At 32.7% G+C, this 15,938-nt stretch overlaps 1 protein-coding gene across 7 annotated transcripts in view; it reads left to right on the top strand.

Moving 5' to 3' along the window:
* PLEKHA5 (pleckstrin homology domain containing A5) overlaps nt 1-15,938 on the top strand; it is a 191,266-nt gene that overhangs the window by 168,288 nt on the left and 7,040 nt on the right. For 6 of the 7 annotated variants that reach the window (XM_039882568.1, XM_039882566.1, XM_039882565.1 and 3 more), the window contains 6 exons: nt 6,896-6,997; nt 9,820-9,931; nt 10,761-10,807; nt 12,605-12,722; nt 13,109-13,227; nt 14,900-15,109. In XM_039882568.1, the coding sequence (XP_039738502.1) occupies nt 6,896-6,997; nt 9,820-9,931; nt 10,761-10,807; nt 12,605-12,722; nt 13,109-13,227; nt 14,900-15,109 (708 nt within the window). Of the gene's footprint in view, nt 1-6,895; nt 6,998-9,819; nt 9,932-10,760; nt 10,808-11,598; nt 11,788-12,604; nt 12,723-13,108; nt 13,228-14,899; nt 15,110-15,938 lie in introns of all 7 variants that reach the window. The other variant, XM_039882571.1, reaches the window with a different exon arrangement.

Here is a 15,938-nt window from a genome sequence, read left to right as displayed (position 1 = left end):
TCTAACCATAGTCCTGAAGACTTAGATCTACATGGAATTTTATAATGTAGTCATAAAGAAAATATATGCACCTGAAATGTTGTTTACAAAGAAGTAGTCAGTTAATCAGTGATAGGTGGGATTTGACTAGGAAGAAAGAGGAAATAAGAGGTGGTCCATACAGGACAAAATGGCTTGAAACACAGCACAGAGATGACAGTATTGGAAACATGTCTGGAGAAGCAGGAAGTAGAACTGACTAACTGACTGACTAACTGGCTTAGGGGATTAGGAATATGAAATTAAAAAGTGAAAATGGCATTAATCCAAGCTAATGAAAAAATTGGTATCCCTGTGACAACCTGAGTCAAATCAAAATTTAGTTGGAAACTATTTTATGATTGGTGTCTGTTTTAGAAAATTCTAGGGATGTAAAGTGTTCATTGGGTTTAATAACTTAAATCTCATTTGTAGGCTTAGAATTTGCTCCATCTCAAGGTTAACTCCAGCCTTGAAAGTTTACTAAAAATGTTTTAATAGAAATTAATCATCTCAGAGTACCCATTTTCTAGTTGGTATTCTATATAATCACTTTCCTGTGTTTTTTTCCCCTTGCCTTCAGCATTATTCAGTGATCATTACAAACCCTCAATATGTTCTTCTAAGACATGTCTTACTACATAGAATACAAGCTATGTTATTTGTGCCTTTATGTAAACTTATTCATATTTGCATTTTAAGGCTGCAGATGATACATAACATCACACTGGGCATATGGTGGGCACTCAATTGATGCTGATTATATTTAAATCTGAATAAACATTTGTGCCAGCAGAATCTCAAAGGAGTCCTCTGATTCTTTCACAGTTGATGCAGGGCCTTGGTTCAAATCCAAATTCTGAGGTAGAAAAGATTCGATAACATAAGAGGTATAACGTTAAAGCTTCCATACATCAAAGCTTTGATTTTAGAAAACATCCTCTCACCTGGTTGGCCACTAAAGTACATAAAACTAGGTTGACACAAGGTAAAGATGTAAAGCAGTCTTCCTTTTATGTTTTATTTAATTCTTGAAACTACATCTCCTCTTCATAAAAAGAGCCACCCAACAAACATACGCTTTAAGCACATAGTGCCTTTGTGTTCTCTCCTTGCCTCTGCGTTGTTTTATTTAAGCCTGATTAGTAAGAAAAATTAACAGTTACCCCTTGAAATTTTCAGTGGGTCCCTGTCTTAGTTTGGGTTCTCAAAATAGAGCTTGAGATTAGAAACTGGGTTCCGAAGGTTTATTTGGGAGATGATTCCAGGAAGCAGAAGTAAGGGAGGGTGTAGAGTGAGACAGGGAGGGAGAAAGGCCAGTAAAGGTTTCACTACTGAGTTTGGATACCACTGTGGGCAGCAGGAGTTTGATCCCACTGGGGACTCTGAGAAAATAGCAGAATGATTCAGAATTTCCCACTGAAAGGCTGGGAGGTTGGAGTATCTGTCTATCACTCATTCATTGAGATTGCCCCTGGGTCCTTAATTAATCCATACTTCCAAACTGCATTGGCGAGCTTATCATGAGACACTTGGCATGCATGGAGCTCTACCATAGGTCCTTGAAATCAGGTGGGCAAAGCCGGGTGGTGTGAGCTCCATAAACGTCTGCTACAGTCTCTTTTTGGGGAATTTACATTAGGCCTTATCTCTAAATGTAAAGGATATATTCTTATGTTTTTTTTTTTCAGCTCCACAAGTGCTTTTATTCTTCCCAACAACTCCAGAAGACAGATAAAGCAGATATCATTCACATATTATAGATGAGAATTTGTGACTCATCTAATAATAGCATAAAAATACATTTGTATTTCTGCATTTTTCACATACATTGTCTGGTTTGATCCTTAAGAAAATGCTGTGCAAAATAAATGTAATTATTATCTCCATTTTATTTTCATTTTTATTACCTCTCCTGTACAGATGAAGAAACTGAGATTCATGGAGGTTAAATGACTTGCCAAGGTGACATAACGAATAACAGAGTCAACACCTAAATCAAGGACTTAATTTTAGGGCTTCTGTACTTTCTAGTCCATTTCACCATGTGGTCATGTGTACTTTCTTGGAAGCAAATATATATTACTGAAAATCTAAAATTGGAATTTCAACCACTAGAAAGCAGGTGTAAAGGCTCCCAATCATCCTGAATCATGCTAGTAGATGGCTTCTGCATTTATCCATAATAGCCATGTAAAATAATACCAATATGAAATAACAGTAATAATCATGAATATTTCTAGAGCAGTTATTGGGTGTAGAGTCTCATTATAAGTGCTTTACATGCACTTATCCACATAATAACCCCTTGATATGTTTACTATTGCTACTATGTTAAAAAAGTGGAAGACTGAAAAAATAAATTTATTTTTAAAAATGGAAAACTGAGACACAGGGATTGTCCAGAGTTACACAGTGAATAAGTAGGCTAGGATAGACTTCCATTAAACTTATTTGTGTTCTGAACTGGATTCTAAATAGGAGGGCCTTGAGTAAACAGAGATTTTAAACTACAATGGATAAACTAGGTTTAGGATTATAAACTTAAATAGACAGGCAAGCAGGACAGGTGAACTACATTGGGGAGAAGCTTACACTAAATGTCTTCATGTACTCATTCTCAGTGTAATAAAGAACTACTGAGAATTATGGTTAGAACAAAGTATAATTTTTTACAGTAGATCTGTCAACATCCATGAATTGTCATGGAATATGCTTTGGAAGATTTTAAAGTGGTTTTTAAATACCCTAGTTATTTCATGATTACAAAATAACATCCCCCGAAAAAGAGGCAGCCAGATGTGATATGCCTCCTGATGCTCTGCACTAGGAAGTACCCAACAACATTTAAGAGATATTTTTACATCCCCCCTTGAAATCAAATCTGAATCTCAGCAAGCCTCCATATCTAACTACGGGTTTATAGGAAATACAGGCTACAGAAGATGATGGAATGCCATAGGAATTCAGTTAGCAAAATCTAGAGTAACAGAAATCGTACAGAACAAGTGACCCATTCTCCTCTACAAATAAGTAGCAAGCAAATGGGGGAAAAGTGTTGTTACAATTAAAAATATTTCTTGAAAGATTACATACTGAGGATTTAAAAAAATGATTTCTCTTATTTTTCATTTTCGTTTCTTTAGAAACACATACTGATGTGTTTATAGATGAAATAATAATGATGCTTGGTGTTTGCTTAAAATAATCCCACGGAGATAGAACATGAGTGCTATACATGAAAACCAGATTGGCCATGTATCGATAACTGTCAAAATCGGATGATAGATTCAAGAGATGGAATATAGTTTTGTTTCAAAGAGATAACAGAAGAAACTAAAAATATGAGTTAAAGATCATAAGTAGCCAAAAATTTAAAAATGTATATAGCCAAAAAAGTAGAATTACTGTAATTGTTACCATAAACTAGAATTCTAAAACATAGGTAACTCTATAGCCATGGCTGATTTAGTCGATCCTCATTTTATACAGTTTGGATTTGGTTACTCTTAAAAATTTTTTTAGGTTTAGAAAAGCCAGTATAGTCATTATTAGTTAGTAAAGTGTTTCATAAATGGTGATTTTTATTTGAGATGTAGTTATATGATAAGGCAAGCATAAAATCATAAAAGACAGATATCCTTTTTGAAAAACGATTTAAATAACTAAGCCCATTTTTCAAATCTGTGCCAGAAAAATCTCTATATCCTGAAGGTAACAATGAAATCAGATTGATTTTATTTTTGATTCATCTCAAAAATCAACTGCTTCTAATACCTAGTTGACAGAACTGTTATGGTTGGATGGTAATGACCAATATATTAACATTTTTTTGTGTGCCTAGTTCTCATAATAGTAAACTTAAATATTACAATGCTTTTTAACTCTCCAAGACTTCATAGTGAACATTAATCTGTAATATTTAAAACTGAAAAGAGTTGTTTGAAGTTTACCTTAAGCTAATAAAAAATCATACTACATCTGTACTATTGCCCCTTCTCCATTTTGAAACTGAAAATCTGTCAATTACCATATCTTAAATTAAAACTCAGACACTAATCGAGAGGCAAACCGAAGTAAACCAGTCTCTATTAGCTCTAAACATAATGTAATAATTATTTACTTATTTAAGTATATTTTATAACTATTCCTTCTGGGTTTTATAAGTTGTTATAAATTACCATTGATTCTGGATAAGAAAAGGAAAGTTCTTATTACATTAAAAATTTGAAAACTAATCATTAGTTCTAATCCTTTCTTAACTGTTATAACTCTGTAGTTAGGTATTAAAATCCTTATTGATCTTTTTGGTACTGTGAGATTTCACTGCATCTGAATGTTGCAGACCTATTCGAAGTTTGTTTTCCCGCACAGTGGCCAAGTCTTGTCTCAGTACAGAGCATAGAGAAGTAATCACTATTAAAATTTCTTTGTTCCATGCCCTAAATTTAGACTGTCATTTTTTAAAAAGTTTTCTGTCATCCCTATAACAATCCCACATATTTTTTTAACATGTTCTTGAGGAGAGTACACAGATTAAGTACACAGATGTGGCTGACATTCATATCAAGACACTGAATTTTACGAGCATGCCAGAGGCTCCCCTCCGAGTGACTGCCTTCTCCCCAAAACGCCATTACCTGACTTAAACTATATATTAGCTTTGTCTGTTTTTGAATTTTATGAAAGTGTGATCATAGAGTATATACTCTTTGGCTTCTTTTAATATGGTGAAGTTTATCCATGGGGTTGCGGACTGCAAGAGTTCAGTGTTTTTACTTACGGCATAAACTCTCCACATTTTATTGAAAGCACTGTTTCTTGACTTGTGCCTATGATAGTAAGATATCTGTATGTTTGAAAGTCATTACACCTTTTAATTGCCTTCGTGTACCTATACATTCTTAACAAAAAATAGCAAGCTTATATTTAAAGATTTTAAGATTGTACTTATATAATCCACTAAATTCTTGAAGGAAATACTCATCCAGGTGTTGGGAAGAAACTGATGTTATGCCAGTCCTGCCCCTTTTCTTGCCATCTTGTGTTGACTTGTGTTCTGCCCACCCATAATCATGTTTGAGGAGCAGAGAAGTAAAGGCAGAAATGGGGGAGGCCCAGCAGGATTAGTGAAACTTAGGACAAATGACACAGTGCAATGGCAGGACTTTCCAGGCTGGAAAAATTAAAAGTGTATTGATTCTTCACCCCTAAAATATTGATAAAGTAATCTCTAGCTCTCAATCTCTGTTTCTCCTATGTTTCTGTAAGAAAAACAAAGATTCCCACCCTCTGAAAATGTTCTTATATGTAGATGCCTCTACAGAACCTTTGGGCCCACCCTAACTCTGGCTTTTCTAGGAGAAGTTAGGTGTTAGTTTGGCAATGCTATCTTCCTTAATTGCTAGGCTACCATTGGGTCTTGTTATCCTCATTTTACCCTCTCTGAAGCCTTCAAAGGCCACAATTTAAATTTGCAGTTTTTGTGATGTGCACAAGTTAGAAGATGAATAGAAACAATTTTTACTAAAGGAGATTAATATCCTTATTTATCCAAATAGAAACACTTTGCTGAATCCAAGTAAGGATTCTAATATTTACACAATATAAATGAGATAAAAATCTTTAATACTTTATCACTTTGCTTTTTTAAAATTTAATTAATTGTGAAATCTCCTCAATAGACTCCTTAAACTATCTATATAATACAGAGATGATTTTTTAAAAACCTCCAGTAGTTTATCTCTTCTTTTTTTAAGAATATAATTCATTGTAAATCCTGCTTAAGGAGAATCTTAAATTTTAAAAGCAGTTATACCAAGTGGCAAAATTTTAACACTTTAATTTTTTAAATTATGCACCTCGAGCAATTTTTTCATTGCATAAGTTTGATCTCAGAAGCTAAGCAGGGTCGTGCCTGGTTAGTACTTGGATGAGAGACCAACTAGGAAGACGAGGTACTGTAGGCATTTTAAAAAATAATAATAACTCATTAAAAGAGAACCTCTAAGAACTTGAGGTATTGCTGTTTGTTTGTTTGTTTTTACTAAGATGATTTTAAGTAACCTTTCTTCTGCACTACTACCCTCTTTCCTTATCCCCTAGACTATTGCTGTTGTTAAACTGACATTTCCCCGGGGAGCTTGTTCAGAGCAATGGAAGGCAAGAAATTCCTGGTCATGGGAGGTTCTTAGATAAGAGTTGCTAATTCATTTTACAACAGGATTCAGTAAATACTTGTTGGTTGTGTTACATGTGCCAGCACCACAATAGATACTGCCGATGAAATAGTAATCAAATATAGTCCCTGCCCTTAGTTTATCAATTTATTGACTTCATACCACTCTCTGAAATGTCTGAAGAGTAACTACAACCCATAGATAAGTACCTATACCCCAGCAGAATAGCATTCCTGAAGCAAAATATAGTGACGATATATTTTTGAGCGCTTGTTCAATAGATAACAGGTGGTTAAAGACTTAAGTATGAAAAACCTCTATGAGTTTAGGGTTTCGGAGATGATGTTTTTTCCCAACAGAAAAGTATAGGCGGGTAGTCTATACTGACTCTCAGTGAGCAGGATTCACTGACTAGTTAGCTGAATTAGGTTTATGACATTACTATAAATTTACCTAAGTAAAGACATGTCAGGCTACTGCTATTACTGAAAATCCCACATGCTAAAATGCAACCTATTTAGTATTTTTATTCATGGAGGAGTTTTTATCGGGGCATACAAGAAAATGCTTCAAACAGTAAAGGAAAATGAATTAGAAAAGTTTTTATTTTGCTCAATATAAACCACATAATAATTGAGGTGATAATGACATAAAAGTATATTTTCTTGATAAAAGTAAGTAAAGCTTTTTGATTTTAGGAACTGGAACGAGCATGGAGAGAATATGATAAGTTAGAATATGATGTAACCATTACCAGGAACCAGATGCAAGAGCAGCTAGATCACCTTGGTGAAGTTCAGGTACTAAAGTGTAATGTTTTCACATTGTTTAAACAGATTTTGACTGGTACTGTACAACCAAAGTAGCCCCTCTCTCATTGTTTAAAAGCTCTTTATTCTGTTGGGTACATGGTATGAGTCCTGTGGTGTTCTGTGCTCTTAGCTAACTATATGTCACTTGGTATTGAGGTATTGAATTATATGGATTTTCCAAATAATGGATATTTTATCTTTTTAAAAAATGTATTCTAATTCATGTTATATTAAATGCCTCTTTATTCTATTATATTTAGTCTATTATTTTGACTGATATATTATTAGATAAGGGAAAATGCAGCACCATTTGGAATAAAGAATCCAGTTTTGTAAACAGGCAGAAATGGGATCAAGTTCCAGGTGTTAGTTTTCTTATCTTAAAGTGTTGCTGTGAAAAATGGAGATAATATGTTTAAGGAAATTTGTAAAGTTACTTAATGCTGTGGCCCTATGTAAATTTGATCATTTGCATTAGAAGCCCAGTGGACTCAATAAACAAATTAATACAACATATAAAAAGCTAGTAAAGTTGACTCATAGAAAATCAACTGTCCTCTGGCTGTGTTGTCCAATATAGAAGCCACTGACGCACTTAAAATGTTGCTGGTGTAACTGAGAAACTGGATTTTTTATTGTACTTCATTTTAATTGTCTAAATTTAAGTATCCAAATGTGGTCATGACTAAAGTCACACTAAGATACAATAGAAAAAAAACTGTAAAATAGAAACAAAGGGTCAGCAAACTTTCTGTAAAAAGCAGATACTGATTTTTTTTTCATGATCACTTATTTATTTTCCATACAAAGATATTGAATATTTTTGATGGTGCAAGTATATACATACACTCTGTCACGGAATCTCAGGTGCTTTTGGCTTTTTTATAACCCCTTAAAAATGTAAAAAATCTGTTCTTAGTTTTCAGGCCAGAGTACTCTGCCAACCCTGATTTAACCTAACAAAAAATATTCATCGTGACATAAGAGAAGACTTGAATAAAAGGGAAAGTGTAATCATATAGCATGTTCATCAATGGCCCGATTTAACACTATCACAATGAAAAGTCTTCATATAAGCTCAGTTCTATTTCAACCAAATTTCCAGAACTTTCTGAAAAAAATTAACAAAATAATTCTAATATATTTAAGACCACAAGAAGTTGAAATTTTTTAAAAAAATAACTAGAAGGTGTACTCTATAAGAAGTAGCATTGCACGTGTGACCTTAGACCAGTTATATAACAACTCTGTGCCTCAGTTTGCACACCCGTATAATGAAAATAATAATACCAACCACTACTGGCTTATTATAATGATTAAATGTGTTGATATTTTTGAAGCACTTAGAAAAGTATCAAGCACATAAAACATATGGTTTGTTATATAAGTGAACAATGAAGACAACATAGACAATCTTAAAAGATGACATACCAGGAACAAGTATCTTGAACTAAAATTCAATGAGTTATTATCTAGATTTGCAAAGAATTTTTTTTTAGTTTAGAGAAACAGTACATTAGCAAAATGGACAAAGAACATAGGTAGTTTTAATTCATAAAAAGTAAAACATTGCTAACAAGTGTTTGAATATTGTTCAAAGTCACAATTAACTAGAGAAATGCAAAATAGAACAAAGATGAGATTTTCATTATACATCTTTCATATAGGCGAAAAGATATATATATATTTTTAATTATTGTAAGAGTAATCCATAGTCTGTATAGAATATGCAAGTGTCTGATTTTTAGAGTTGATATTCTCTCCCTGTAAGTCTGTTATCAATCAGTATTCACATCTCTGGGCTGTCATCATGTTGGGTGTGTGTTAGTATTTCCTTTTACTTTGATACGTTCATCCTATGGCTCAGAAAACTGGATACCTAAGATTGTGCAGTGCCTTTTTTGAGGCAGTGTTGGTACATAGCCCTTATGTGCATAGACTTTGAAAACATATTTCAACCCCTCAGAGGGCTTTTTATCTTGCTAATAAAATACTGATTGTATTCTAATATCTACAGTTGTCAAAAACTGATGGTCAATGAAAAAGATTTTTTTCTAGCTAATGTGATGGCTTTATACTTTGTTGCCTATTTTTTTATAAATTTACATTCCTAAAAATTATATTTGTTGATATCTAAGTATCAGAGTCATAGAAGTTCAATTACAATCTTACTGAAAATCAATATGGTCTTATTTTGGTTTCCGTTAGAGTATTTAGCCTGAGGGCATGAAATGGGATATTAGAAGTAAGAAAATGGATATAACTTAGAATAGAATAAAAATGGCAATGATAAATTTAGATTCCAAAATTGAAAATTAGTCCTGCAAATATATTTAACTCCGTGAGTCAAAACTCTTCTAAATATATTTTATTGTCTTTTTCTTTTCTTTTTTTGGCATGTCTCTTTATGTTCTAGAACTTGGAAATTGGTATACTTTCCATTTCTTTTTTCCCCTAAAAATTTTTTTTTTAATTTGGTTTTTGTAAGTTTCTATTTTGTTCTGTTTTCCTTTCGTTCTGGTTTTCCATTTTTTGTCCCTTCTGTTCAGTATTCCTTCCTGGCATTATAAATAACACAAGGCAAAGCTTATTGAGAAGTTGTGAAATAGTATACATGAGGCTGAAAATTTTTTTTTGTCTCTCTGTTTTATCTCTTTTATCATTGCCACTGAAGTTCAGAAATTTTGAGAATATATTAGATATTTTCAAAATGTAATCCACTGCAATTCTGGGTTTTTAAATATATAATTAGTGGAATTTCTAACTTTAGTGACTTTTTTTTCTTGTTTGTGGTCTATTTTTACTAATAGACTGAATCAGCAGGAATTCAGCGTGCACAGATTCAGAAAGAACTTTGGAGAATTCAAGATGTCATGGAAGGATTGAGTAAGCACAAACAGCAAAGAGGCACTACAGAAACAGGTAAGGCAACTTATTGTATTTTATTCTGCAGTAATTGACCATAATATTATATCTAAAATGGAATGACACACAGAATTGGGTTACTTCTGGTATTTTAATGGATTTTGCTGTCAGAAAACAGGTACTCTTCTTTTTAGCATTGAATTGTACACAAGTTTAATAAAGTAAAAAGCAAAAGTTATGCCAACTTCATCCACTCAAAAATAAATCATAGTTTTATATGTATTATAATTATAAGCACACATACAGGATTTTGATTTTAGGAGTTTTTCCCCCCTAAAACAAAAAATGGAATCATAGTATACCTGTTTCCTTAACTATAATACAGTAATAGCTGTGTTAAGAATTCATTGTATAGATGAACTATAATTTATCTATCCACTCTGTGTGGATGAACATGTTTTCAGGTTTGGGGACTTGTTTGGGTTTGTTTTGTTTTGTTTTGTTTTCCCTGTCATAAGCCATTCTATAATGAACATTATTGTGTATGTAACTAAACACACATGCTAGTACTTAATGTATTCCAAGAAATGGGAAATGAGCACATATTTTCCATTTTGATAGACACAGTCAAATCGTCCTCCTAAAAGACTATAACAGAATGTACTACACTGATAAATGTTTGAGAAAACCCATTTCCCTATACTCTTATTTAAACTAGTTGTTTTAATTTATATTTTTTAATGTAATTGGGTTCAAATTCTGAAAACAATAAATGAGGGATTAAAAACTGAAGACTTTATTTATAATACGTGAGATGAAATTATTGCTTTTTTTCTATATATTTAGAAAGATATATTTAGTATAAGTTGTTTTATTTTTTTAACAGGTATGGCAGTATCAAAGTCTTTCTCAACAGTTAAGTCCAAAAATGAGGTAAGTTTGGATTGTTTGTCCAACTATAAATTGTTTTAAATGTTTGAAACATGAATTAGAGTTGTCTTCTCTACTCATAACAAAATGTTTTCTAAGTATATTTAAGTTATTGTTTTAATCTTGCAATTTCACCGGTTCAGTAATTTGGTACTTCTAACAAATGCGATTTTTTTTTCCCTTTTCTTAATGCAAAAAAAAAAAAAAATTAATTTTTTTTTAATCTGTGTTAGAACATTAACATTGTCATGCTTTTGCTGATGTAAGTTATTTGAATATTATTGTTTCTTATATTTGGTAAAAATTTGTGGGATAATTAAGTTGGTTGTGTGTCATGCATACCATAAAAAAATTACAACTGCAAAGAGATACTGTCAATCTAATTGAAAGCATTTGTGGTCTTGAATTTTGTATAAAATCCAATCAAAAAGAAATGTTTTTTCTCCTAAAAATTGCAAAACAAAAACAAAAACAAATAGCCAGTGAGATTTTCAAATTAATTTTTTTCTCCTATTTTTAAAATGGAACACTGTAGTTTTATACATCCGTTTTGATGTTGAGCTTCAGAGAAAAGCTAACCTGTGTGTTACAAAAAAAGTTAGATACAACTTTATTTAAAACCCAGTTATTGGCCATTAAACATTTTTGGTTTTACTTTTCAATATGAAACTTTTGGCTTGGCAGTGTCCCTTTATGTTAAAGCTAATTTAAGGTTAACTTACCATTGCAAAGAATTTAGATATCCTTAATTCAATATGCTTATCTAAATAAGGTGACTATTCTACAATCTTTAGGAAGAGGAAGTAGTCCCACCTCGTCCTCCACTTCCTCGGTCCTATGACTTTACAGAGCAGCCTCCCATAATCCCCCCTCTGCCCAGTGATAGCAGCTCCTTGCTCTGTTATAGCAGGGGCCCAGTCCATCTGCCTGAAGAAAAGAAGATTCATCAAGTTCAAGGATATACAAGAAATGGATCTCACTGTGTAAGTGGCTACAATAGCCACAGAATAGTCAATCATACATGCCCTCTCATTTTTAAAAGTGAATTTATTTTACATTCAGACTTGTTTTTATTATAACATCACTTTTAGCCAGTGCTTTTTTGTTTATCATGTTATCATTTTGTTTTTCCTGTTTTGATTTTACCATTTCATTTTTTAATTTCGCAATTTTAATAATCTTTCATAATTTCATATTTTCCATAAATGTCATTAAATGGTTACTTTTCATTTGTATAAGGAGTCATATTTTAAATATACCATTTCAGGATATCAGAGGCAAAATGAAATCTTTAGATCAGAAAGAAGCAAGAAAAAAAGTAAGATAGTTACTAGGAATGATAGCGAATTGGAATGTGATCAGTTCAGTCTAGGAAAACTTAGAGAATGTGATCTTTGCCAAAGAGACGTTACTCATGAAAACTGGAAATAATAGGTTTGAGGCAAAACAAATAATGTAAAATGTAATGAGCAAGGGGAGAATAGGGTTAAAAGAAATGGGGCTGAGTGAATATTATGTAATTATTTTCAGACCTCAGTTATACTATGATAAAAATGTTCTAATGACTTTGTCCCTAGGAGGAATAATCTTAATTTTGAAACCAAAACATTTACCAGTTTAAAATACTTCAAATTCTTTTTTTTCTACCTTAGTTGTAACATATATCTTAATCGTGTTATCCCCAAGTTAGCTGACTGAGGCTTTTAATTTTTAGAGCTTGATTTGAGTCTTTAGAGGTAAACATTTTAAAAGAAACTTTTAGCAATTTTTTTTTTTGTAATTACATATCTTCTTTTCAAGGGTCCAGATTATAGACTCTACAAGAGTGAACCAGAGTTAACAACAGTGGCAGAAGTTGATGAATCTAATGGAGAAGAAAAAACAGAACCTGTTTCAGAAATGGAAACTTCAGTTAAAGGTCAGCATTTGGGATATATTTTAGCTCTGTGTTTAAACTGAATAAGTTCAGTTTACATGTTAACCCAATACATTTACCTTCTTTTCTTTACAGGGTTGTGGTGGGGATATATGATCTATTAAGTATATTAAATTTTATAATTAATTTTTTAACATCATCTGTTAATCTGGAGAACTTTATTTCTAAATCTAACCCTAAATTTGTCTGGTAGTATCATTGTCTGGCTTCTTAGGTAGAATACCTAATGGAAGGTACTTCATTTTCCCTTGCTCTTTTTGAATAAGAAATTTGCATTTGCATTTTAAAGTCCTCAGAAATCAAATATGTCAAAAGAACCAATGTTGTGTGAGATGGTCTCTCGAACTTATTGCTGTTTTAATTTCTAGGTTCCCACTTTCCTGTTGGAGTAGTCCCTCCAAGAACAAAATCACCAACACCTGAATCTTCAACAATAGCCTCATATGTAACCTTAAGGAAAACTAAGAAGATAATGGATTCAAGAACGGTATTAATTTCTAGAAGGATTCTCAAACCTATTTATTTATTTTTTATATGTTTCTATTTTTAGTGTTTTATCAAAAAAATTTGCATTGTCTATGACAAAATTTAGTTATCTTTTTAAAAAATTATATTCAAGGAATTAGCACCTCAGAGAACAGACCTACTTAATACATAATTTAGGTTTCCTTTGATCGGCCTTGACTGCAGGCTTCATCCACAGTTTGTGGAACCTATTCTCAGATAGCGTTGTGGGATTTTTAAACAGAGAGACAGGACACCGAGGCTGTAAGCAGGAAGCAGCATTTATTGATGCTGGCACCAGCTCAGCAGATTCTTATCCAAAGGCTGAACCCCAGTTGTAACATGGAGGGCAGTTTTATACAATCTTGTACTTCTGCATTCCTACAGATAAGGCAAACATTGATTGGCTGCCAAACTATAAGGAAACCGGCTTAATCATTTAAGCAGGTTTTCGGACTGCCATGTCAGTCGGGGAAGGGACGAGGGGGCACAGTCAGGAACAAACTTGTTCGAGCAGGAAGTGGCCAGGCAGGGTCAGGCTGCCACAATAGCTTCCTTGTATTACATCTCCTGACATTTCTAAGATTGTCCTTGATGAGAGTGATAGACGTGTCCTGTGGTTACCCATGTTAATGGAATCCCAAGCTAGGCTGAATTTGCATGGCCCTTCAGCTATGGTAGACTTGGAGTTTGCCAAACATCCGGTTACTCTAGGAAGTTTGAATTGGGTTTGGGAAATAAATCCTGTATTTCACACTTTCATCTGAGATCCATTTAATTCTAAACCAGTCTAATCTTGCACTTCAGGGTACTTCCCTCTCTTTGTACCAAATAGTCTTAGAATTTTGAGCTGCAAAAGAACTTACACAGTTCAGACCAGAGGACACAAAGAAACATATGGATTCTATTCTATGCTCTAATCTGTAGCTCCTAAAATATGTTTAATCGTTAAAAGTTCTATTATATAAAATAAGCTAAAATTTTCTTATAACTAATTATTGAATTTTTTTGTTTTTGTTTTTTGGATCTTATACCAATATCGTGTTACATTTTTAGTGAGAAAGTAAGAATTGGTTGTTTAATGTGACATTTTTTTTTAAACCTTCATTATGAACCGTAAAAATGAGCTGTGTATACAATGTTTTCAAATATAACCCTCTGATTTATGGAAAATATATCCATAGGTTTATTATTGATCATCAACCAAGGATAGTTTTTCTACTAGTCTTTCACAGTACATATGTTACTTAAAAACATGACATTTTCATTAAAATAAATCACTGCTTTTTAGAAGCTGTGTTCCCTTTTTGTCCTAATTTGAATTTTAATACAATTTCCTATTTCAGGGCCATGGGGTAGGATCATTCCAGAGCTATCATACCTTTGTGGTTTTTTTTGTTTTTTTTTAATTCCCTCACTAGTTTCTCTTCTTTCTCTCCTACCTCTCCTCTTTTCTCTTTCCATCATTGACCATGCATCACCAGTTACCAGTTAAGGATAAAATAGCATTTCTGGTGTTATCTAAATGATATTCGAAACCTCCACTTTTGATTCTGAAGACAAAAGAAATGCATTTTAGGAGATTTTTTTATTCCAGCATACTTTCAGAAGTTATTCAGTGTCTTTGTGTTTATATGTTTATTTTTAATTTAAAGGAGAGACCAAGAAGTGCAGTGGATCAGCTCTGTTTAGCTGAAAGTACTCGACCTAGGATGACGGTGGAAGAACAAATGGAAAGAATAAGGAGACATCAGCAAGCCTGCTTAAGGGAAAAGAAAAAAGGATTAAATGTTATTGGTGCTTTAGACCAGTCACCTTTACAAAGTCCTTCAAGTTTAAAGGATAATTTATTCAGGATTACCCAGGTATATCAATTGCATTTAATCATTCTTGTGTGAAAATCTAATATCACTTGAATCTTAGAATCATAGTTACATATTTTATGGGTTTTCAGATAACTACAAGATGAATAGTTATTTTATATTATTTAACTTTTATAATAATAAGTAAGCTAAGACAGCTTAGGAAAATGAAAATTGCTCCTTTCCCCCTTTGTGGACTTAATCTCCTCTACTGTAAATCAGATAATGATTCAGCTTTCCCTATCTACTTCACAGAGATACTGAAAAGATAAAAGTGCTTTTAGCAAATATAAAATGCCTTGCAGGCTACCAAGATAATCCCTAATTCCCCTCCCAATATGTGTATTACTCTGTCCTAATTTAACATGACCTAGATTGTAGCAGGAGAGAGCTTCTAAATAAAAGTTATGCTATTCATCACATTTCAACTTCGCCTTATAGAGTGGCACCATTCCATTACTTATTATTGTTACCCCAGTTCATGTAGAACCAACTAGCACACCTTTTCAGTAGCTTCATTCTAGTCTATCCCTATTAATAGATATGAGTCAACTGAAAGTGCTTCCTTGTCCTCACAGAAATTCCCTTTCATCTAAGCAAGAGCAGGCATTGCTAACAGAGATGCAACTTTTTAACAGTTGAATTAACTTCACATTCTACAAATTACAACATGAACGATTTAAAATAGATGAGGATTTTAAAACATGTGAAATAGTATCATATGTTAATATGCTACATACAATATATAATTAATGTATATATATATATATACTGATATAAAGTATGTGTATATATACGTACGTGTGTGTGTGCATGTGCGTGTGTGTATGTA

This window comes from Pteropus medius, unplaced genomic scaffold (genome assembly GCF_902729225.1).
Source record: "Pteropus medius unplaced genomic scaffold, Ma_sr-lr_union100, whole genome shotgun sequence".
NCBI lineage: Eukaryota > Metazoa > Chordata > Mammalia > Chiroptera > Pteropodidae > Pteropus > Pteropus medius.
This window is presented reverse-complemented; position numbering and strand designations above follow the sequence as displayed.